The 25,274-nt window shown below is 43.4% G+C and overlaps 1 protein-coding gene across 1 annotated transcript in view; it reads left to right on the top strand.

The window, feature by feature from the left end:
* DLC1 (DLC1 Rho GTPase activating protein) overlaps positions 1 to 24,154 on the top strand; it is a 44,718-nt gene extending 20,564 nt beyond the window's left edge. The window contains exons 3-14 of the mRNA XM_008710881.2: positions 182 to 263; positions 6,820 to 6,883; positions 8,987 to 10,410; positions 10,869 to 11,045; positions 13,733 to 13,892; positions 14,013 to 14,211; positions 15,938 to 16,151; positions 17,734 to 17,848; positions 18,440 to 18,658; positions 19,449 to 19,666; positions 20,635 to 20,808; positions 21,563 to 24,154. Coding sequence (XP_008709103.2) covers positions 182 to 263; positions 6,820 to 6,883; positions 8,987 to 10,410; positions 10,869 to 11,045; positions 13,733 to 13,892; positions 14,013 to 14,211; positions 15,938 to 16,151; positions 17,734 to 17,848; positions 18,440 to 18,658; positions 19,449 to 19,666; positions 20,635 to 20,808; positions 21,563 to 21,683 — 3,167 coding nt within the window. The 3' untranslated portion in view covers positions 21,684 to 24,154. The remainder of the gene's footprint in view (positions 1 to 181; positions 264 to 6,819; positions 6,884 to 8,986; positions 10,411 to 10,868; positions 11,046 to 13,732; positions 13,893 to 14,012; positions 14,212 to 15,937; positions 16,152 to 17,733; positions 17,849 to 18,439; positions 18,659 to 19,448; positions 19,667 to 20,634; positions 20,809 to 21,562) is intronic.
* Positions 24,155 to 25,274: the final 1,120 nt, after the last annotated feature.

Raw genomic sequence — 25,274 nt, forward strand, 5'->3', positions numbered from 1 at the left:
TTGAGGACACGGATGGAATTGCCCCAAGTTGCTTTATTCTCCCATAGCACTTGATAGGAAGTAAGGTGTCCCGCGCATAGTAGGTATTCAAGAAATTACTTTTTTTTCCTCTGTTAAACTTGGCTAGATTGGAAAGAATTTAGGTGTTCAATAAATGTACTTGTTTTTATTTTTCTTACAGATCTTCTGTTCCCCATTGATATTTCCTTGGTCAAAAGAGAACATGATTTTTTGGACAGAGACGCCATTGAGGCCTTATGCAGGTAAATGGAAATGTTTTGAGTGTTTTCTTTTTTGTTGTTTTAAGAATGAGGTATTATCAAACTGGTTTTGGCTCACCTTGGTTCTGCTAATTAAGTCAGGTGTTTGATTAGTGAATGGTTGTAGTAATTTACTTCATTATAAATCATTGGCCTTTTAATTAAAATAACATCTTGTTATTTAGTATTGCTATTAAATGACACTGCCCTAAAAGGTACTTAGATAGACCATTTCATATTCGATACCATATGATTGCTGAAACAGAGAACGTTCAGATGGTCTGGAAACTTGGAACAGGGTAATTGAGTGTACAGCCCCAGCCAGATACTCTAACAGAGTCAAAGCTGCTGTTACATTGAATGAAAATAACACATTGAGAGGAATAAATGAGGGGTAGGGGAGTTACGGCGTGGTAGCATCCAGGAGAACCATTGTTTGAATTCCAAAGAAGCTTCTCTCAAACTCTTCAACTTCCCTACGTACAAAAAAAGTAACAATAGGATTAAATGAGGTTGTAAAAGAACTCAGCACAGCCTTTAAGCTACAGTGAACAGGCAGTAAATGAGCATTGATGTGAGATGTGAATAAAACTGTCAGAAATCCTCGTTCATTGTGCTGGTGGGTCTTTTGGCTGAGGGGCAGCTGGTGGGTTTCAGTGAAATGGAAGTGATAAAACATGTAGCAGACAGTGATGAGACACTGGTAATCCTCTCCGATTCTTCATGACGTGTTATTCATCTTTCAGTTATTCATCCTGCATCATTTTCCTCAAAGCCTACAAGCTATAAAAGCTGAATTCTAGAGAAAAATTATACACAGAAAAAATTCACATATTAATTTTATGTGTAAAATTGAAATGAATTTTCTTTTATTCAGTACTTATTTTAACTTGTAAGAACATCTTTACGGTAGAATGACACTCAGTATTTATTAACCCCTTTTAGACAGAGAAACCAGTAGCTCACTGAAAGTACTATTTTTTGCCTCTCTTAGGTAATGCAGTGCTTTTTGAATCTTCTACCTCAAGCAGAGATTTTAGGGGAAGATAGGTAGGATCTTTAGAATGGTGTATGAAAGAGACTAGTTCCGTGGTTGAAGACAAAAGTGCCATATTAACCACAGAAACACTGTCACTTTTCAAATCCAATGAAACGGCTGCTTAGAAATGTCCAGGGTATGTACACATTTTCTGAAAGCAACCTAATCCCAAGTCCCTCAGTGTAGCGTGTAATACCAAAGCTATGTCATCGGGAATGAGAAAATGTCAGTATTGCAGTTTGGGAGGGAAGAAGTCAACATCTGGAATATAAACTACTCCAGACATTTTTTAAATGTTTTAATGCTTAGCTGTGGGGTAGAATTAATTTATTTTTCAATTCATCATTGGTGATACCGCATATAAATGAGGTCACTCATAAGATGGATCCCAGGAAATATTTACACACTGAGTTAGATCACCCATTTCATACATTTTACGCCACTTAGTAAGTGGGTCCTCTAAACAGCAGCAATAGCTTAGGAATTTCTGGGTCATAAAAATATCACTACCATATTGCAGCCCAAAGGGGGCATGATTCAATTCTTGTATGCTTTTTTTTTCTTTTTCTTTTTCTTTTTCTTTTTTTTTAATATCAGTTTGAAATTTTGTTGCCCTCCTCTGAGGAGGAGGTCATTCTCTGCACTTTGTGATGGTTTCCACTGGCTCTCTGTTCTGTTCGAGAAGCCACCTCCCTTTAAAGGGAATAAATTGTGTTTATGGATCTTTCGTGAAAAGAAAAGCCTAGAAACAACTAGACCTTCGTCTGTTTGGGCTCTGCAGTGTATGCTGGTTGGGTTTCTGTTTTCTCGGATGTGGAGAATTAATGTCTCAAAGGTTAAGTGTGAGGAGGAAATGAGGTAATGGGTGTTAAAGTGCTTTGAAAAGTATTAGGCCCAAAACGGAGCCCCAGATTTGAGTATGTGGAGAAAGTCTTGAGGTTGGGTTTTCTCTTCAAAAAGGAAATGCTTCAGAATTCATAGTAACGGTCATCAACTTGTTTGTAATGGAAACCCCAAGGGCTCTTGTCCATGTCCGCACAGACTTCTCAAGGCAAATAATTCTCCTTTTGAGAAGCCTCAACAAATGTTCTGAAGAAAACGATGGGGGCATCTTCTTTTGAAACACTCTGTCGGTTCGGAGTTGTCAGCAGAGTAGTGGGGGATACCTGTTTTACTGATGATGTGATATTCATCCCATTAGCCACACTAGCCTCTTCCACATAGTCTCTCAGCCCATGGAATTTGAGGGCCAGTAAATCATGAAGCTGTGGTGTGGTTTGAAAGTTTGTGATTTGTCAAGTTCTCTCCAGACTGACTTCTTGTAGACTTCCATCTTTTGCCCTGTTGAAATATTTTGAGAAGTTGATTTTAAATACATACAATAATATGGTTACAGAAACCCAGGTGAAAAGTTTTACTTCAGAAATTATTATTTAACATTAATTTTAACGTTTTTACCTTAAACAAAACTTTTTAAAGTTTCTTTTAAATAAAATAATTCTTGGGGCGCCTGGGTGGCTCAGTCGGTTAAGCGTTTGCCTTCTTCTCAGGTCATGATCCCAGGGTCCTGGGATCAAGCCCTGCTCAGCGGGGAGTCTGCTTCTCCCTCTCCCTCTGCCCCTCTCCCCGCTCATGCTCTCTCTCTCTCACTCAAATAAATAAAATCTTTTAAATAAATAAGTAAAATAATTCTTACATGGTTTTTCTTCCCTGCCACCCTCCCACACACATGAATGTTACAGCTGCTCCCATGTACACATTAGTGTTCTGCTTTAAAAAATTATTAATTTTCTTACACGGATAATATTTGCTGATCTCATAGCAGAGTCTACTTAGGGCAGAAGACGTAGACTTGATTTTTTTTTTCTTTTTTTTTTTTTAAGGTTTATTTATTTTAGAGAGAGAGAGTGCATGAGCAGGAGGGGCAGAGGGAGAGGGACGGAGAATCTCAAGCAGACTTGGCGCTGAACACAGAGCCCAGTGTGGGGCTCGATCTCATGACCCTGAGAGCACAACCTGAGCCAAAACCAGGAGTCTGGTGCTTAACCAGCTATGCCACTGAGGCATCCCCAACTTAATGTTTTCTTGAGAATTAAGATAATATTATCTTAAAGATTTTTTTTTTAATTTGAGAGAGAGAGAGCGAGCGAGCACACAAGCCGGGGGGAGGGGTGATGGGAGAGGGAGAAGCAGACTCCCCACTGAGCAGGAGCCCAAAGTCGGGCTCAATCCCAGGACCCCGTGATTATGACCTGAGCTGATGGCAGACGCGTAACTGGCTGAGCCCCCCAGGTGCCCCTATGATAATATTATCTTACTACAAAGTTTAGTAGTGACCAAAAGTTACAGTTATGAAACTGCCATGTTGTTGGGATTTGGATTGCTCACCAACATTCTTGCACTTACACTTGTAAGGGATTTTTGTATCTGTTTCCTTCGAGAGATTGGCTTTTGTCCCAGTCTTGTTAGTTTTGCTGTATAATCCAACCCCAATGATAAGGCCAAGATCATGAGAGGGTCACGTTCAATATTAATACTGGCGAAGTGGTTTGCTTGCCTTGAAGCATATACAGATAATAATACAAACTGTGACCTACTATTAGAACACCTCTTCTGAAGTGATCTTTGTCTCTGAGCCCCTGGCTGGCTCAGTCAGAAGAGTATGCAGCTCTTGATCTTGGGCTCATGAGTTCAAGCCCCACGTTGGGTGTATAGATCACTGAGATGATCTTGTCTCTCTAGCTTCTGAAAAATGTTCCATATCACTGTTTTCCTTTGGAGTTAACAACTGACTCCTATCAACACACCAAAGAATGATGTAAATAAGGTGATAATCATATAATGATAAGTACATATCCCAGCTATCATCTTCAGTCTGCACTTTGTTGTAAAACAGCCTTTGAATGCCTAACCTATGTCAAGCAGCCTGCCGCATAGTGGATCCCAACTTTCTTACTATTTCTGTTCTATTAAAAGGGAGTAAATTTTTAAAGCAATTGCACTAATTCCAAGAAAGTATCTTTTAAGAATTGGAACAATTTTTATTTGTCAGGTCTTACTTGGAAAATTGTTCCTTTTTCTTTTCTCACATGTCTGGTACTTGTCCCCGTTTTCATTTTGAATCCGAGGCCCAAATACCCGCCCGCTTTGCTTTTATCAGCGTGCTCGCAGCTTCCTGCGGCAAAACTCAGGAGCCTTTGACGGCCCACCTTGGACTCCCTCCCCCTTCAGAGCAGGGTACAAGTTGCCCAGCAGATAAGACTGACACATTCCTGTGGAGCTGGGCCCTGTGGGGGCCCAAGGGGGTTGGAGCAACCACGCCTTCTGGACAGATGGTGTGTGATACCCGTGCCCACTCATTTGGGGAATCATACTTAGAGTGTAAGCTGCCAGTAAGATTAATTTTGGAAAAGAATGCAGGATATACTGTGTTTGAATGTCAGAACCGCCATCTTTTACTCTTGTGGCCTTGGGCAAGATTCATCACCTCTCCAAACCCCCATGTCCTCATTTTTAAAAGGAAGGAAAACAGTAATATCTGTGCCATGGGGTTGTTGTGAGGACCAAGATGAAATAACACCTATGTGGTGGGGGGCTCGGTGCCTGACCCGGAGCGAGCCCCCTTTCATCTAGCTCTAGATGTTTCGTGTCAGTGTGGTCCCTCCAAGTAGCTGAGGTCTCACCAGTGGGCATTCTTTGGAGGTCCTGGGAATAATTGAATCTTACAGAAACCCTGAGGAATAACTTCTAGGCTTCAAAATTGAACTGCCATTAGCTTAGCGCTACCAACATAAAAAAGATAATGTTGACCTTTATAAAACTAGCCTCCAGGGTCTTTTGAGTTTGATTCAAATCTAGAATTTGTGAAATGAGCCCCTCCCCCACTGCCAGAGGCTTCCATGCCTAGTAAACCTGGTTATAAACACCACTTAACCATTAAAGCCCAAATGAAGTCAAGTGGGTATTTGATTACAGGTTTGATTAATGAAACCCAGACGGAAGACTAACTGTAACCATTTCGGATTCTTTAAATCTTGAAAACATTTGAGAACTCAAACACCGCGGGTCTAAGTTATTTAAGTAATGTGTGCCCCTTTAGGGAGGGACCTTATATCCACTCATTTCAGAGTCTGAGCTTTTTCTTAGTTAACTTGTTTTCTTTCCCTCCCCATCAACAGAAAATTTTTCTGAACACAGGCAACATAGGCGTTCTGAGTTATCTTTGTTTATTCTATAAACAGGCTACCACGTAATCTATGAAATCAAAGGCAGTCTTATCAGTAGGCAAAAATACTTTCTATCCTTGTGCATCGAGTTGTTAGACAAGTTGCAAGAACAGAATCCCAAAGATAGAGGCTAGAAGCAATCTCCTGGTCAGTTTGAATTTATGTGAATTAAATGCTCATATCCTATGAAAAAGGAACAGTTGCAATTGTAGGAAAAACGGGGTAGCAGAGGGTGGAAGACAGCAGATATGCTGAAGGTCTATTTGAGGAATACCAAGTGTGGGTCATCTGGAAGCTGTTAGAGAGGGCTGTCCGTTCACACTTCTACAATACCATGTATTCCTGTGTATGGAAAGGCCTTCTCTTTTCAGCTATTTCATTATTTCCTGATGAGGACTTTCATTTTGGGGTTTTTGGTTTTTCGTTTTTTGGGTTTTTATTTTTTGTTTCTTTTCTTTTTCTTTTCTTTTTTTTTTTTTACTATTTCATTTTCAACAAACCTAAATTATTTCCCTAATCATAAATTAACATTACTCCTTGGCAGGTAAAAAAGTATCCAAAGTAAAACTATGACTCTTGTTCCAAAGAAGAATCTGATTCAAGTGCTGATTCTTGAACTCTGTTTTAACCCTGGAAGCTGCCATATAAAATTTTTTTCAGTAATCATTTGCACTCTTGCTGTGACTGTCCCAAACATGATCCTGTCCCATACAGGAAGTTGTAAAAAGAATTGGGTGTTAAAGAGGCTCTAATTTCCTTTCCATATAAGAACTCCCTAAATTTTTAACAGTCTCTAAGATTATTATTTCTAAAAATTGGCTTATTTTTCTGTTTGAATTTTGATTTGAGATAGAACATACCATTTATTTTTATTTACCAAGAACACTGTTTGGCTCCTTGTTGCTGTTCCTGTTTCTATGAAAGGAGACGTCACTGGCTCTTATTTCTTGGCACCATGTGGGTCTACCTAATGGATCAACCTAGGGACTTAGAAGAATAAATTTCCTCATTGAGACTTGCTTGTTCTGTGAAGAGTAAGAAGCACCTGATAATACCATAGCACTGTGGTACCTTTTACTATAAAATAGTAGTGCTCAATCTAGAAGAAGAAGGTCAAGAAATATTAAGGTATTTTTAAACTATTCACTTGGTAAAGAAATTTCTAATGCTTCTAAATTATAGAGTAATTTTTTATAGAATAAAGAAACTCATTAAACATGTCACCTGTTTGGAAAAAAATATTCACCCATCAGTGGTTTCCTTTCTTTGCTAATATGATTTCTTTGCCCTGTAGGCGCCTAAATACTTTAAACAAATGTGCAGTGATGAAGCTGGAAATAAGTCCTCATCGGAAGAGAGTGAGTATATAGAATGTATAATAGGATGGGAGGAAAGGGGGCAGACCAAAACCTGGACTATGTGTTTTGTAAGGGGTTTTGTCTCTCAAACTCTTATTACTTCCTTGTTCCAAAAATCTACACTTTTAATGTTATAATCCAGTCAAGTTTACCAAAGATCAAGTAGCCTTATGTAACTGAAACCAGCAGTTCCAGCTAGCCAATAAATTGAGGTTTTTCCCATTGGTTGTTTTTTTTTAATTGAGATAAAATTGACACATAATACTAGTTTCAGGTGTACAACATAGTGATTCAATATTATGTGTATTACAGTGTGATCACCACAATAAGTCTCGTTAACATCCATCACCACACAGTTACAACATTTTTTTTGTTGAGATGAGAATTTTTAAGATCTACTTTCTTAGCCATTTTCAAATATACAATATAGCATTATTGACTCTAGTCACCGTGCTATGCATCACATCCCCAAAACTTATTTATTTTATAACAGGAAGTTTGTACCTTTTGACCCCTGCCTCTGGCAACCACCAGTCTGTTCTCTGTATCTATGAGGGTTTTTTTCCAACTGTTCTTGATTGGAACAAATCATCTATTATTTTGCCTTGTTAACTCAGTGTCTACTACAGATTAAAGGAATGAGTCTTAGGAAATCCCAGTGAATCCTCCATTATTCCCTTCAGAAATCACAGCTAAAGTTCTTTGGGAACACTCTCTCTTCCCACATGTAACAGTAACCATGTGTCAGAGCTGCAGGGATAGAAGAAAAGGCTGGCTTGTGAGGTACTGAAGAATTATGAGAGACTGGAGGGAGGAAAAGAGTTGGGGGAGATGGAGGGAAGGGCGGAAAATCCCACACATTCTAGTCAAATGGTGGTACATAACTTGTGTGTATGAAATGTGAGGCCCTTTTATGAGATCTTAGGAGAAGAGGTGGGTGTAGTCCTGGGAGTGAGTGTCACAAATTAGAGTAAACAGGAATAAGTTTGGTCAAAGAACATATTTCTGAGTGTTCGGAGTACAGATTTTAATTATCCTAGAGTCCCTGACTTGCAACAAGCTGCCTTTTTGGGGGAGTTAAACCTTTTAAACAAATGGACTGGAACCTTAGCACCCACTGAGCTGTGGAGAGGAGTCTACAAGTCAGCGTTTCATGCTCTCCACTCCTTGTCCTGTGACACATGGGCCATGGGATATTTTCCACACCAGTGGGAAAGACATGCATCATACTGAATGGTGCCTTCTGAGGTCCCGCCTAAAAGGCTCAGACGCGGTAGTTTGTGACGCAGCATTAACCCTGAGTCCTGCCTGTAAATCAAGCATAGTCAGCGAAGATGTTACTTCACGTTTTTGAACGTTCCATGCTGTCAGGACTGGGTATTTGTGAAGCCTTGTGAAATTGCCTGGAGCATGTCTGAGGTTGAAACTTCATAGGACGCATGTGGCATTAGCTCCCCACCCCATGTCTGGTGGGGGAGGGGACGGAAAAGACCAGGTAGGAAGCTGACAAGCAACAGACTGAAGAGATGTGGGGGCTCACCTTGCTTGGTGTCTCCACTGGTCTGTTAGGATATCTTGTACCCTTTTAGGGTGGCTACACATTTCAGTGACCATTCTTCTTAGTGTTTGAAAACTACCTTTTTTAATTGCAAAAGAGAATATAAACACATGCTATCAACAGACAGCAAAACTGGAGGCAGACCAGAGGGAGTCCTGCCCGTTGCTGACTCCAGTTCAAAATATTTTGCATGCCTGGAATTTTCACAGATCTCAAGAGGTTTCCTCTGTGAGCAATTAAAGAACAGCCTATAGATCCAACAGTTTCTACAAAATAATTCTTACTTAGCCTGAGACACTTGGTCAGGCTTTTTCAAAACTATTAAAGTCCTGAGGTACATCTTTGTAATGTGAAAAAATAATAATAAAATAATCACCACCATCATCAAATCAAATAATAATACATAATAAAATAAAGACATAAAGGGGGAATTGACACCAGTGGCATATCATGAGCGGCATCCTGGGCCCCCGGCGTGCACCCTGCTCCCTGCTCCCTGCTGTCTGCCGGTCCCAGTGATGAGTGCCTCCATTCTGTCCTTGCAGAGTGAGGATTCGGACGAGGACGAGCCCTGTGCAATAAGCGGCAAATGGACTTTCCAGAGGGACAGCAAGAGGTGGTCCCGGCTGGAAGAGTTTGATGTCTTTTCTTCAAAGCAGGACCCAGCCCCCGGGGCCCCCGACGACGCCCACCTGAAGAATGCGGCCAGCCACGAAAGTATGCTGACGGACCTCAGCGAGCGCCAGGAGGTGGCCTCCGTCCTCAGCCTCAGCAGCACGGGCAGCGTCCCCGTGCACATGCCCCACGCCGGGGACGCGGCGACACCGCGCACGAACTCGGTCATCAGCGTCTGCTCCTCCGGCAACTTCGTGGGCAACGATGACTCCTTCTGCAGCCTGCCCTCGCCCAAGGAACTGTCCAGCTTCAGCTTCAGCATGAAGGGCCACGAGAAGAACGCCAAGTCCAAGACGCGCAGCCTGCTGAAACGCATGGAGAGCTTGAAGCTCAAGGGCTCGCACCACAGCAAGCACAAGGCGCCTTCCAAGCTGGGGCTGATCATCAGCGGGCCCATCCTGCAGGAGGGGATGGACGAGGAGAAGCTGAAGCAGCTGAACTGCGTGGAGATCTCCGCGCTCAACGGCAACCACATCAACGTGCCGGCCGTGCGGAAGCGGAGCGTCTCCAACTCCACGCAGACCAGCAGCAGCAGCAGCCAGTCGGAGACCAGCAGCGCCGTGAGCACGCCCAGCCCGGTCACCAGGACCCGGAGCCTCAGCGCCTGCAACAAGCGGGTGGGCATGTACTTGGAGGGCTTCGATCCGTTCAATCAGTCCACGTTCAACAACGTTATGGAACAGAACTTTAAGAACCGCGAGACCTACCCGGAGGACACAGTGTTCTACATCCCGGAAGATCATAAGCCTGGCACTTTCCCCAAGGCCCTCTCCAATGGCAGTTTCTCTCCCTCGGGGAGTAATAGCTCCGTGAACTGGAGGACTGGAAGCTTCCACGGCCCCGGCCACATCAGCCTGAGGAGGGAAAACAGCAGCGACAGTCCCAAGGAGCTTAAGAGACGCAATTCCTCCAGCTCCATGAGCAGCCGCCTGAGTATCTATGACAACGTGCCGGGCTCCATCCTCTATTCCAGTTCAGGGGACCTGGCCGACCTGGAGAACGAGGACATCTTCCCCGAGCTGGATGACATCCTCTACCATGTGAAGGGGATGCAGAGGATAGTCAACCAGTGGTCGGAGAAGTTTTCGGATGAGGGAGACTCTGACTCAGCCCTGGACTCGGTCTCTCCGTGCCCATCCTCTCCCAAACAGATACACCTGGATGTGGACAACGACCGAGCCACACCCAGTGACCTAGACAGTACGGGCAACTCACTGAATGAACCCGAAGAGCCCTCGGACATCCCGGAAAGGAGGGATTCTGGGGTTGGGGCCTCCCTGACCAGGTCCAATAGGTGAGAGCCTTGCTTTCCTCTGGAGATGGGGGAGGGAGGCCCAGGAAGGGGCTGCTTCTGCTCTTGTGTGGGGGAAATGGGCTTAGCTATGGCATTCGTAGCCCTGGGGGTTCCCAAGAAAAGTGACAGACCAGGAGATTCTAACATCCAAAACGCACGGGTATTGTTTAGCGGGCATAGAGTTTCCGTTTGGGAAGAGGAAGTAAGTCTTGAGGGTGGTTGGTGGTGATGGTTGTACAACAGTGTGAAGGTATTCAAGGCCTCTGAGCTGTACACTTAGCAGTGGTTAAGATGGTTCTTTATGTCATGTGTACTTTACCACAGCGGGGAAGGGAAAAGAATGGGATGGGAGTTGGGTCTTCTCCATTCCTAAGAGTCCAGTGAGCAGCCACTGCTGGTGTTGTGTCTACCTGTTAAAAAGTGCTCGTACTCACACCCTCCCCCGGTCTTCTCCACAGGCACAGGCTGAGATGGCACAGTTTCCAGAGCTCCCATCGGCCGAGCTTAAACTCCGTATCACTGCAGATTAACTGCCAGTCAGTGGCCCAGATGAACTTGCTGCAGAAATACTCGCTCCTAAAGTTAACCGCCCTGCTGGAGAAATACACACCTTCTAATAAGCATGGTTTTAGCTGGTAAGGGTTCACTGTGCTCAGTAAACTAACTGGAAATGTTTTTGGTCAGCTCCTTGAAGCTGTCCCAACACCGAGTATTGTGGCCTTTAGAGGTAACTGTCATCCTAATTAATCTGCCTTCTTGAGGCCATATTTGATACTGCTCAAGCCAGTCTCACTTTGGGGAATTAGTGGTGGGATTGGTTGAGGGAGTTGCAGCTCTCGGATTGACAAACCGCCGGTTGTTGGCGTGAGAATGCACTGCTGCTCCCTCACGCAGTATCGGTGCCTCCTGCCCAGTGTTAGGCATAGCCCACCAGGGGCGCCTGGGTGGCTCTGTCAGGTAAGCATCCGACTCTTGATTTTGGCTCAGGTCACGATCTCAGGGTCGTGAGATCCAGCCCCTCATCCGGCTTCGCAATCAGCAGGGAGTCTGCTTGAGGATTCTCTCCCTCTCCCTCTCTCTCTGCCCCTCCCCCTGCTCACACTGTCTCTCTCTCTCTCTCTAAAATAAATAAATCTTAAGAAAAAAAAGGAACAGCCCACCATAGGTAAATATATGTATAGTATCAGATCATACTTATGGAAGGAAGCAAGGGAAAATTTTGTTCAGATCATAGGATGCTGAGACCAACCTTGAAATGTTTGGTGTACAGCATCTGGCCTTATAATACTCCTTGTGTATGTTTTTAGAAATTGTTTTTGATGTAAATATTGAAGCATCACTCAAAAATCTACCTGTGCTAAAAAATTTAGGTTATGTTTTTTCCAATAAAGACTCTTAAACAGTGAGTAATAAATATAAGGAATTCACTACTCTAAGATATTATACACTAAAATATACACAAAGGTAAAATTCATCAGATGAACTGTTTGTAATTACTTTCAAAAATACAACCCTTGGTGTCTACAACATGAGACGGAGACCATTAGGCTGGATGGGTCATGGATGAGACCTAATGTGTGCATACCGTAACTTCTCTGCTGTCAGTGCAAAGCAGAGACCTGCTTCCAGATTGGCATGCAAGTGCATTTCACAGTGTCCACTGGGTATCTGTAAGTCTTTCCATTCTTCTGAGTGTTCAGCATCCCAGTTGCCCAACCTCTGCTTTTTATAAAAATGGAGAAGCAGCCCATTTCCCTTAGTAGCAACCAGCGGTGCCCGGGAGAGTGGGCAAAGCAGCATAAGTGTTCTTTCTCTCTCCAGCTCCTCCTCTCCTCAGGACTCGTAGTGAGTTTAACTTCAGCATCAAAGCACCTCCCGTTCAAAGGCTGTTATTATGTGAGCCTTGCTAAATACAGAAGTTGTTTGTTCTGAATGACAGAAATAAGTATTGACCGGTTTATCCCCGCATGCTTCAGATTCTCTGTGGAGATCGTAATGTGTTCTTTGCACATTCCGCCGGTGGGCTTTTCTCCCCCGACAAAGCGAGTATTATACACACTTATAGCCATGATACCATATACTTAACTGTATGGAAATACAAATTTGGCTCTGCACTTTAGTTTTACCTTTCGTAGGGCTATAAACAGTAACGTGTCGTGGCCGTCGGGAAGCCCTCAGAGGTCAAAGCAGCCTGTCTTCTGCAGTGTTCCACTGTGCTTAGAGGCCTGTTTTCCCTACTGGCTATTTAAAAGTACATATTTTACATTCTCGTTTCTGAGTTTCCCACCCCCTTCCCACCAAACCCTCAAGAATCTGAAAGTCCGTAATACTTCTTAAGTTCTGGTCAGTTTCTCCAGTGAGTCTAAACCAAATGTAAAAGCCTTGCATTGTGGGATCCATGGAATAGGGAGAAATTCTGCACAAAGTTCTTTTCCTGTTTGGCCTTGCCCTTTCTTGTCCCATTTAGAGAGGTCACTTGTAGAGCTGAAATTTCTGCTTGACAGCATTAAATGCATGACATCGGTTTCCTGCTGTTCTGTATACTGCTGGGGCTAGACCTGGTTTTAGGACTCCAGGGAGCCTAGCGTAGGCTCACAAAACCTTCATTGTTCTTTTCCATCTTCCTTTAGAAACCTAAAGATGTTATACTCTCCAGGGTCATCAGCAGGAGAATTTATTTTGACTTCGGGTCATTAGCTTGGCCCCCACTGTTGAGCTCTGGAGTTGGTTCTCATTATGTTGGACCAACACCGTGTATTTGCTATTTTCTCATTTAGCGTTACATGATCCTTTTATACCTTAAATGCTTTGAAAGTCATCAAACACTTAGAAATGATTCTTGTCCATTTACAGAACAAACAGGAACATGTTTTTCAGATTCTGTTGTGAAGCACCTCATAGGGTCTTGAATGTTGTTTTCTGTTTCTGTTCCTTCCCATGCTGCCATTTTGTAAGGAAGCCCATCAGCTCCCTTAAGGATATAGACCCAGTTCTCAGAAATAATAGTGGAAGGAGAATCCCCAACAGAGAAAATGTTCTGGGTCTCGTAGCCCCCAACTCTTGGAAGATCCAGAATAACACTATCCCACGGAACTATGACTGTGGAAATGTTCTGTATTTGCTTGTGTGGTAGATACTGGCCACAAGACGGCTCGTGACTGCTTGAACCGTGGCTAATACAACTGAGGAACTAAATTTGTCACTTTATTTAAATAGCCACCTTAATAGCACAGATGCGAAGCCCACAGGGTTTACCTGCAAAGATGGATAAGAGTATACAAATAAACATCTCTCCCCACTCTCACTACTGTTCTTTAAATAGGGCTGTGCCCAAGTTCATGAAAAGGATCAAGGTTCCAGACTACAAGGACCGGAATGTGTTCGGGGTCCCTCTGACGGTCAATGTGCAGCGCACAGGACAGCCCCTGCCCCAGAGCATCCAGCAGGCCATGCGCTACCTTCGCAACCATTGTTTGGATCAGGTGAGGCCCACTGCGCACAGGTCCCACGGAGTCGTGGGGCCTCGGACTCATGCTTCCGTTCATAATTCTGTAGTGGAAATGTTGCTCCTATCCTGACGTGTAATGTTTTTCTTCCAACAGGTCGGGCTTTTTAGAAAATCCGGTGTCAAATCGCGGATTCAGGCTCTGCGCCAGATGAATGAAAGTGCTATAGATTGTGTCAGCTACGAGGGGCAGTCTGCTTATGATGTGGCGGACATGCTGAAGCAGTATTTTCGAGACCTTCCTGAGCCACTGATGACGAACAAACTCTCAGAAACCTTTCTACAGATCTATCAGTGTAAGTGTCCTCTGATCTCCACATTGTTGGCCTTGGGGAAAAGCGGCACCAGCAGAAACCTGTGGCTTCCTTTCACACCGTTCTTTTGGACCCACACGATGACCTCTTGGAAATATGTGTCATCGATTTCTTCCTTTTCTCCTTGTTTGTGGAACAGGTTTCTGTATACCCGTTGCATAATGCAAAAATAGATTTCCCTTATCATTCTCTAATTACTGGAGCAGTTACACACTCTTACATTCTTTTGGGGGGTTTGGAGCAGAGGGAGAGAGAAAGAGAGAAACTTAGGGAGACTCTACGCCAAGTGCAGAGCCCGATGTCGGGCTCGATCTCATGACCCTGAGATCATGACCTAAGCCGAAATCAAGAGATGGGTGCTTAACCGACTGAGCCACCCAGGTGCTCCTCACATTCTTCCATTCTGATCCAGGAGCTCATGCTTTCATTTGTTTCTAGAACAGTGTTATCTAAGATGCTTAGAAGAGCAGGTACCAAGATACTTCTGTTGATTCGCAGCTCTCTAGCAGGGCCTGTTGTGTTTCAAACTTCACAGGTGTCTGTGTGTTTTATCTTGCTGTAAAATGAATAAATAATCTTTTTCTGTTACACATCTCAGCTTCTGCCAGAAATACTTGGGACAACAATACCCATGCCCTTCTCACTTTTAAGTAAAGCTTAAAGCAAACAGTTGTCTAAATTAATGATCAAGGTCAGGATTACAGCATTTACAGCCCCGTGTTTTTCTTGGCTCAGTGTGGTGTTACAGCAATGTAATATAAAAGCAGCTTCTCTCTTCGTGCTCAAATTGTCTTTAAACCAGCGCGTTGGACTTCATTTTATGAGAAATGGAGCTGGTCTGGATTATTTCATTATTTGTTTCATCCTTTCAGATTTTATAAAAACACAGGTCACATTTTCCTCACCAAGGTATTTGTTATGTATTGTAACCATGGAGCTGTTTTAATCAGTTTGTCCTATGGAGCTGCACTTGAGTGACTTGATTTTTCCACCACATGCCTCCTGAAAGACAGATTGGCGTAGTAAAGGAGGCCTGAAGGTTGGGCCCAGCATTTTCTACATGTATGTTATTTTACTGACTTGTTTCTCAAGCATATATTTTTATAATCGTCTCTCCGTATGCTTTCCAAAACTTAAAGAAATTACTAGTAAAAATAGCTGTTGTTTCAACTGAGTATTTTAGCAGCTTCCTTTCCACATTTTACAAATGAGCAGATCAGTTATAATTATGGAAAGTCCCCAGACATACTGAACATTTTGTGTAAAGGCTGAGAATGTTTTTGTCCCTTCGTACATATCTTAGATACGATTTTTCACTGAGACCAAATCAAAGTATAAATGTGTGTAATGTTTTTGGTAATCGAGAATGGTAAACTAAGGATTTCTAAAAAAATACTTAGAAAAACTAATTCTGTAAACCAAAAGAACAGGCATCATATCTGGAGTTGAACTCCGAGGTGAATTAAGGAGGATATTGGCATTGTGGGTGTTGAAAATTTTTTGACTCCTCCACAGGCAGGAAATACTTGAGGGTAGTGACGCTGGTGGTGGTCCCTAATTTCTTCCATATTAACCTCAAGTACACTCTCTGCAAGTGCTTGTTCAGAACTGAGCTGAGGTCGTTGGGGCTGATATTTGCTTTGGGACGTGTTCTTGCAACGTGCGTGGAAAAGCACTGAGTTGACAGGGAAATGCTGGTGTTGTACAGGTGTGCCCAAGGACCAGCGCCTCCAGGCCATCAAGGCCGCCATTATGCTCCTGCCTGATGAGAACCGGGAGGTCCTACAGACCCTTCTTTATTTCTTGAGCGATGTCACAGCAGCTGTAAAAGAAAACCAGATGACTCCCACCAACCTGGCTGTGTGCCTAGCGCCTTCCCTTTTCCACCTGAACACCCTGAAGAGAGAAAATTCTTCTCCAAGGTACGGGTCCAGCGAGATGTGCACACACATGCTCTGTTCTTCAGACTGGGACAGCCTACCTTTCCTTCTCCGTTGTCCCCGTGTGTTTCTTGGACTCACACCTGAGTCAAGCAAAAAGGAGTTTGCCTCCTTGCTTCACAGCCCCCGTACTTCCCTCCTTTCTTCTCAGCCCTGGGGCTGTGACTTTCTAGACAATCTAGTGGCAAGCAGGTTATGAGAGAGAGATTTGGATATGCGCTTTGCTGTGGCCAGTGTTTGCCCTAATCCTCGTGACCTTGCCATCACGCTTTCTGCCAGCAAAAAATCATGCAGATTTTTTTTTTTTGTTTCATCCTTTCAGATTTTATAAAAACACAGGTCACATTTTCCTCACCAAGGTATTTGTTATGTATTGTAACCATGTAACTGACCTCCCAAACTGGATGGAAATAAGGTCCTTGCTGCCCTGGCTTCTTCAGGGTCAAGAAAGACAAGCCCCCAGCCTGTGCTGGACGTTGTTAAGGTAATTAGCTGGGTCTAAAAGAACTAAGGATAACATTGAGCCTCAAAGCCAGGACCGGGCCTAAGCCAATTGTGTGCAAAGTTTCTCCCTGGGTGTATATGAGCTGGGAGTGGCTGAAGACGAAGTCAGAGGATCTGGAAAGTATCAAAGGCTGATATTTGCTCAGCACAACCACAGGACTACACCCTTGACATTCATTCTCTTATTTAATCCTTGTAGCAGTCATGGGAGGTGAAGATCCTGGCTGGGAAGTGAGACGGCAGGGAGGGTCAGTTTAATAAGTAACTTCCCACAGCTGACAGGGAAATGGCAGAGGCCATTGGAGCTTCTTACTGCCGTGAATATTTCACGTAAGGGCCTCACAGCAGAGCAGGGAAGAAAGGAGGCACTAACTGGGCTTAACCCCTTACTTTGAACCCATCCGCTGATCCTTGTCCTCAGCTCTAAAGATACTCGAGAGACACTCCTTCGCTACAGGCCTGAGGCCTAGTTGTGCTAGTGGAAGTTAGCGTTGCTGTTGAAAGCCATACGATACTTAAAGTATCTTTTTATCTAGTTCTCACGTGAACTGAGGCATTCCATCTTCAATAGGATAGGGAACTAGAGAGGAGCAGAAGAGAGAGATCAGATAAGATTAAGACAGAACCTCTAGGAAACAATAGATGGGCCCCTCACCTTCAGGAAGGGGACTTTATTTATTTAAACTAAAAGAATAGTGACACTATTTACTGCATCGTACAGTGCCTTCTCTCCACGCACCCCTTGAAGCTGCCTTTCTGTCTCCCCCCCAACATACATAGACCTTCCCCGCTGCCCTATTTAAATAGGAACCTGTTTAACATGACGGCCTTAAACAGCCCAGATCTCACTGAAAACAGTCCCTTTCATGTTTTTTGTGCTTTGCTGATAAAAGTGAGGAATTTTAGTGACCAAAGTAAAGCTCTCTTGAGCCTCCTAGTAGCACATAGGCTCCAGTAAAATGTTTTTTTTTTCCCTCTCCTTTGGGTTTCCTAGAATAACACATTAATTAAAAATGCATAAATATTTGAATCTTCCCCCTCCCTTATTTCTTCTGCCTAGGGTAATGCAAAGAAAACAAAGTTTGGGCAAACCAGATCAGAAAGATTTGAATGAAAACCTCGCCGCCACTCAGGGTCTGGCCCATATGATTGCTGAGTGCAAAAAGCTTTTCCAGGTAAGGAGTTGGGGAGCCTTGCGATTGGTTGAGGATGACGTAAATCGTTAGGACAAAATCTAGGCCCCATCAGTTCATACCTTACCAAAAGATCTTTCCATAGTTGGAGATTATATACATGGCTCAAGAATGTCTGTTTCTTTCCTTTTCTAAGAACATCTTATTTTATAATGTATAAGCTCATTAGAGTTAATGCATTAGCACTGAAACTTGCCTATCTCCACACCCTTGACTTACGAAGCGAAAACAACCAATGATCCGAAATAAATTCTGTGTCTGAGAAGCCTGTCCTCCTCCATGTAAGCCCGTATTTGTCATTTACCCTCCTACTGTGACTTTCCAAAGCAGAAGAACACCTTACATGAGAGTAGGCTTTTTAGATACGTTTATGAAGGTGATGTGTTTGTATCCTCAGGATACAACCTGGGAGGTTGGCAGGCCCACTCCTCAGTGTGCTGGAAACAGAGCAGCTGGAGTGCCCGCTGCCCTGAGAACCCAGTGTGTTGTCCCTGCACCGCCCCTTCCACTGATGGGCATCGGTCACGAGTACAGGCACACTCACCTCCTTTTGGTCTCTCACATCCCCCACAGGTTCCTGAGGAAATGAGTCGATGTCGGAATTCCTACACGGAACAGGAGCTGAAGCCCCTCACTCTAGAAGCACTGGGACGCCTGCGTCATGACGAGTCGGCTGACTACCAGCACTTCCTCCAGGACTGTGTGGATAGCCTGTTTAAAGAGGTCAAGGAGAAGTTTAAAGGCTGGGTCAGCTACTCCACGTCTGAGCAGGCCGAGCTGTCCTACAAGAAGGTAAGTCTTGGCCCTGTCGTCAGCCAGTCGAGTTCTAGCAGTCAGGATTCAGGTTCATCAGAGGCAAGACCCTGTGGCCAGCTCACCTCTCTGTGGGCATCTGTCACCCATTCCTTCCTTGTAGACCTGGCCAGCCGGGTGATTCAGTTCTCCAGGGAAGAGTGGAAGCCAGGTCAGCAAGGAATCACAGTATCTCACGCTTGTTGGAGGAGCCATCTACTGAAATCCGTTGGTTCCACAGAATCACAGTACCATTCCCTGGGCTAGATGTATTGGGCTTTAGGGCATTCTGTGACATGCTTAGGTTTTTCCATCCCCTTGCATGCTCCTCTATTCTCAGCCACTCTTTTCTTGGCCCTTTAATGAGTGGGGATTATTTGGGGGGAGAAATTAAGTTGTTAGGACTAAAAGCCCCTTGAGGGCAGGGACATCTTCTATGGCTTAGCATGATAGGCCCATGATAGTATTTCTTGACCCTGTCTCTACCACTTGGAAAAGAAATAAACAGAGCATCTGGATGGCCATGCAGGCATTAGGGTGCAGATAAATGACCTCATTTTATTGCACTGACCCTAATAGGAGTCCCAGGAAAATGAATGTTAACAATTTGGACCAGAAAATTGGTCCAAGGTCAGGTTTTCTGGCCTGCTCTTGAATATACTTGGGAATACCAGCATATAGATAATAATTAGCCTCTAAACACATGACTGTAAATACAGCTGGCAATTTGCCTTCGAAATGTAGGTATGTGTGAATTGTCTTAGCACTGAAAAATACATCCTCTTTTCAGGTGAGCGAAGGACCTCCTCTGAGGCTTTGGCGGTCAACCATCGAAGTCCCTGCTCTGCCTGAGGAAATCTTGAAGCGCCTACTTAAAGAGCAGCACCTGTGGGATGTAGACCTGTTGGACTGCAAAGTGATTGAAATCCTGGACAGCCAAACTGAAATTTACCAGTATGTCCAAAACAGTATGGCGCCCCACCCTGCTCGGGACTACGTTGTTTTGAGGTGAGAGCTTCCAAACAGATGACTGTAGCAAGGATGCGCCTGGTGTCACTGAATGTGATAAGATGGTAAAATTATGTAAAATAGAAGGTATGCCTCTGAAATAGTGTTGAATCCTTCCAGATATGGAAAACATATCTGTATGTATTCTTGTAGTGTGTTCATCCCTAAAAATAGTCTGAACACTTTTGGAATCGAGGCACATTCAGGGCGCCTGGGTGGCTCAGTTGGTTACGCATCCAGCTCTTGATTCTGGCTCAGGTCATGATCTCCAGGTCATGAGATTGAGCCCCACATCAGGCTCTGCTCAGCGCAGTCTGCTTGTCCGTCTCTCTGCTCCTCTTCCCGCTCACGCTCTCTCACTGTCTCTCAAACAAAAAAGTCTTTTTAAAAATTTTTAAAAACACAATAAAGGAATAGAGGCACATTCTATTGAATATGCTCATTGGTAGCAGATTCTTGCCTCTTCTAGGATGGATTTTCTTGCTAGAAATAGCTAGTGAATGCATAAGCCAGGAAATCACATTTAAGTCCCAAGTGAGCTGTGATTAAAGCTGAATTATATGTAATTCATAAATTCTCTGGAGACATTATCGAACGAGGAATTCCAAAAATCTTTGAGGAAACGGCACATCATTCGTCCGGAGCTTTCCAACAGAGCAGTGCTCGTTTGGTTGTGCATGTGCTAATACATTTGTGAAATGTAAAAATGGTTTTCAGTCACACTTCATATTGGGTCTCTTTCAAAGAACTGACGTGTGAGTATATACGCACTGTAGCGGCTCTGTGTGCAGTTACTCATTCGAGAGCCCTTGGGCAATAGTAGTTCAGGGGATGCCATCAATCCAGGACTGGGTCACACAGCATAGGAACTGCCCCTGCCCCTCAGCTGTCTCTTCTGATAGCGGGGCCCATTTTCAACTTGGCTTCTAGGAGATTCCATCTTTTTCCCTCTGATTTTGTCTCTACAGAACGTGGAGGACTAATTTACCGAAGGGGGCATGTGCCCTTTTACTCACATCCGTGGATCATGACCGGGCACCTGTGGTGGGGGTGAGAGTCAATGTGCTCCTCTCCAGGTATTTGATCGAACCGTGCGGGGCAGGGAAATCCAAACTCACGTACATGTGCAGAGCCGACCTAAGGTACGTTCTGATTCTGATTTTTTGTGACATGGTGAGGGCCATGAGGAAGATGAGACTTTTTGTCTGATACAGAGAATGGCTTAAATGAACCCTTCATTGTATCTTGTCTACTCCCTAAAGAGCAGTTTTTATAAAGTAACACCTTCCTGTTTCTTGGTCCTTGGGGGCCTGCTTCCGAATTTCGATCCCTTAGAGAAAGTGCTAATACGCTGCTTCTGTCATGCATGTAAAGCCGTAGGAAATGAGAGTCTGAACTAGCACGCCGGTGATTCTCATTTTGTGTTCAAAGGTGTTTGAAAAGGTGAATATATATGAATATATATAATGTTTTAGTAATTAATCAGGCCTATACCCTGTGCCATTGATGACTCTGTGTTCATATCAGAAAACTCTTGCAATTCAGCAGTACAGCCAAAACATGCCCCTCTCAAAACTTTCCAGAGTGGTTAAATTCTCATTCGCAGTCTTTACCTCTCGGTACTCTGTCAACCGTCTGTGTGGTCTGTTTTTGTTCTATACACTAAAGCTTCCCTGAATGATGTCACTCAGTATCTGTACTCAATATATGGTTCCTTGAGAAACTCTGGTTCCAAAAGTGTAATGGCTGCTCCAGGAGGTTACCTTGGAATACTAGGAGTAATCTTTGCTTGTGCAGCTTCTGGACCAAGACGTGGAAATGTACTCGGAACTCCATCTGGCCTCTTTCAGTGCTTTCCAAAGTGAAGAACCCTTCTGCTTTTCCTTTCCGTTGCAGGGGCCACATGCCAGAGTGGTACACAAAATCCTTTGGACATTTGTGTGCCGCCGAAGTCGTGAAGATCCGAGACTCTTTCAGCAATCAGAACACTGAAACCAAAGACACCAAATCTAGGTGATTACTGAAGCCGAGCGGCTGTGTGCACCATCCGGACGGTTGTTTCTGGAAAGCCCTTTGCTGGTCCTTGGAAGAATGGGTTCTGAGTCTAGTCCTGAAACTGAGAAAACTATACGTTGGAGTGTGGGGATCAACTGTAGCGATTTTAAGACATTTTTAAAGCTGCTTCCTGTTTGTTGAGGGTCTAGATTATAGACCTTGACTGGAATATATAAGACTGTGCAAAAGAAAAAAAAAGTATTCTTATTCAAATTGCTTCTGAGAAGCAAAACTATAAATACGTAACGGAAAATAATGAAGATACTTCGTTGTCTTGTGATACTGGTGTATGTGTACCTATGTCATTGTATTTGCAGCGTGTGGCGGGACTGGTGTATCCACTGGAATAGTCGGTACTCTTGGACCTGTTTCTCACGGAGATGAGCAAAGAAGGGTTTGCACAGGGGAGTGTGTGGATGTGTGTTTGTTGCTGGCTGAATGGCAGAGACGTGTACGTCGGATGCAGTGTCTGGCACACTGGGACGCCTCCAAGAAGGATTCTGATGCGTCAGGTTCAGTTTGACCTGGGATATCTGACTGCCCGTGGACCCATCCAGAAACGGGACCCAACACCCTTGTTCATTCATTTTTTTTTCCCCGAGGTATTAAGCACATTCCTTTTTTACCAACCTCCTCTTTCCTTAAAAGTAATCGTAGTCGCTTGATTCCAGGGTCCCTTCCAAACACAGTTGGCTTTAGACCTGATTGCAAATAGTGATAGAGTTTTTAACCAGTAGAGATTAGTTCAGGGAAGAAACTACCCCCTACCCCTCGCCCTTACTAGCTCCATAGCAGAGTTTTATTTGGGGTTTTTGTGTTTGTTTTATAAGTCAAGATGTAACGACTGAACACCCTAACATCTACTCCTGAATCAAGCCTCGGAACTTTTTACCTGTTGGAATGCTTTGCATTTTCATGTTTATACCCGAAACTCTTGAAGACACACTGAAAACATAGGAAACTATGTATGTCCCAAGGAAATCCTTGTAAATTTAACCCACGGTATTAAAATTTAACAACAGGTGTTGATTGTTGTTATTCACAGCATTTCTGAAAGCTACACATACTTAATTGTTGGACTTGTCATTTTCGGCAAATAGTTTTTCTGGTTTTACAAACTTTTTTGTTTGTGGGTTTTTTTGCTTTGTTTTCCCTATAAATCTTTTTCTTTCCTTTATGATGATGCCCTTGGACTATATTTGAGTGGTAAAGGAAAATAGTTATCACAAGGGAAAAACCCAGAAAACACCAGCACAGTTCTTTGGAAGGGTGGGTGGTCTTTGTCCAGGTTTTACTTTAACCGTAATGATTGACTCATGAGACAGTATTAGTGAATTTATTTTGTATGGAACAAAGTGAATAATGTATGAATGAGAGTTGTAAGAAGGATTTTTATTTTGTTATAATTTAGTTACCATTGTCAGTGTTATTTCAAAGGTTCTTTGAAGAATTGCAGCAGTGGGGGAGGAGATTAGAGTTTTAAAATTTGAGTATTTTGGATATCAGTGTTCCTCATGAAGATATACTTGTATATTCAATTTTAATAGCTTTCAGATTTGTAAGATTGTATGTTGTATATACCATTCTATTAAGATAAACATGTACACATGTCCACTGTGCTTTCAAACATAGATAAAGCATGATAAAAATTATTATTTAAAATATACTTGTATTTATACCTCAGATACTCTTTTGGGTTTTGTACCTCAAGGCTTTTTTTTTTCCTAATGTAAATACACTTTACGTGAATACAATCTAAGTGAAAAAAAAATAAGAGGTTTATAACTTGCTCTCTATCTGTACAGAATATAATCCGTAAGTGCACTATTAAATGTTTAAAGTAAGGGAAAGGTCTGGCCTGCTTTCCTGTGTCCTGCATCTCACTCCTACCCTTAAAACCACAGATTGCAAAAGCATATCATTCTAGCATCAACTACAATGAAAATCAGATTTGCTGAAGGAAACATCGGACTGCAAATCATTTCAAGGCCAAACTGCCACTGAGCCACTTGCTAACAAACAGGAAACCCTGGTGAAGGTTCAGGAAGCGTGGAGGTTCTCTCCTAACAAAGGTCGTTAGGAAACGATGCGGAGAAGGTTACAAGAACAAGGAGCCAGCGAGAGAAAGATGCTTATAAGCAAAGCCAAGGTCACCATTTAAGTCCACAAAAGGCCTCTTTCCCACTGTCCGGCTTTCCTGTGGAAAGGATTCCTTACATGTTTGACAACAGGAGAATTCAAAGGATGTGAATGTTCCAGGAACTCTAAGTCACCTCGAGTGCTATTGCCACGACTTACTAATTGTGGCACATCGCCTAGATTGTAAGCTCTTTGAGGGCAGGGCTCTTCTACACATCTTTATAACCCCCTACAGCGGCTTTCAGTGTTTTGTACTTGTAGGAACCTAATAAATTTATTATTTGCTAAATGGAACTCATTGAATCAGCTCCATTATTTGAGGAGGGGGGGAACCTAGGACACCGTGTGCCGGAAGCCCTCACTGGGGTGCAGCCCTGCCCGTTTCAAGATTGCAGAGAGTTGACGTGGTTAAACCTAATGGAATTTTAAAGTTTAAACTGGCGAAGACACATGGATGCTGTGTATAGAGGTTGTCGACCCTGATTGTAAATTAAGAGTTCTTTTTGATGGAGTTTTAATCATAATCTTGTTTCTCAGAGACTGATACCATTTTAGAAGAGGTTTTATTTTGACAAACAGTCTGGGCATAGTAGAGGGGAAAAAAACCAAACCTCACGATAATTTTTAAAAGACACACAGAGACCAAAGGCTGTTTCTTTTTCTCTGCCTCCAGACCTGGTTTCTTCAGAGCTAAATAAAATAAAGCACGGGGCGCCTGGGTGGCTCAGTCGGTGAAGCGTCTGCTCTTGGCTCAGGTCATGATCCCAGGCTCCTGGGATCGAGTCCCGCATCAGACTCCTTGCTCAGTGAGGAGCCTGCTTCTCCCTCTGACACTCCCCCTGCTGTGTGCTCTCGCTCGCTCTCTCTGTCAAATAAATAAAATATTCTTCTCAAAAAATCTCAAAACATCCATCTTAAGCCTGAAATACCTACGACTTTAGTTGTTTGACAGGCTGCAGAAGGTTACCAGGAGGGAGGAGACATCCTTACAGACACCACTGAAGATGCGGTTGGCTTTGTTAGGCTACCCATGTACTTTGTCCACTCCTTGAGTCCGTTATTCAATGCCTACTGTTTACCTCACGCTGTGCTCAGTACTGAAGACACAGCAGTGAGCAAAACGTCTTCGTCCTCACAGAGCTACACTCTGCTCATAGACACTAACAGAAATGATACACCATGTACTATGTCCTGACTCTGGGGACAGGCTCCTGTGCACTCATGGTGGGTGGCTTAAGACCTTAATTGATCAAAACTCAAGGTAGTTATACTCAAAGCATCTTGCTCACCAATTTATAGATAGAATAACTTGGAAAATTCTAAGAAAATCAGATCGTTTTTTAAGAGATTTTTTTTTCAGAGCTGATGAAGGCAAGTGAGATTTTTGAAAAGTAAAGTCTAAAGAAAAATTAAG

This window comes from Ursus maritimus, unplaced genomic scaffold (genome assembly GCF_017311325.1).
Source record: "Ursus maritimus isolate PB19 unplaced genomic scaffold, ASM1731132v1 scaffold_28, whole genome shotgun sequence".
NCBI lineage: Eukaryota > Metazoa > Chordata > Mammalia > Carnivora > Ursidae > Ursus > Ursus maritimus.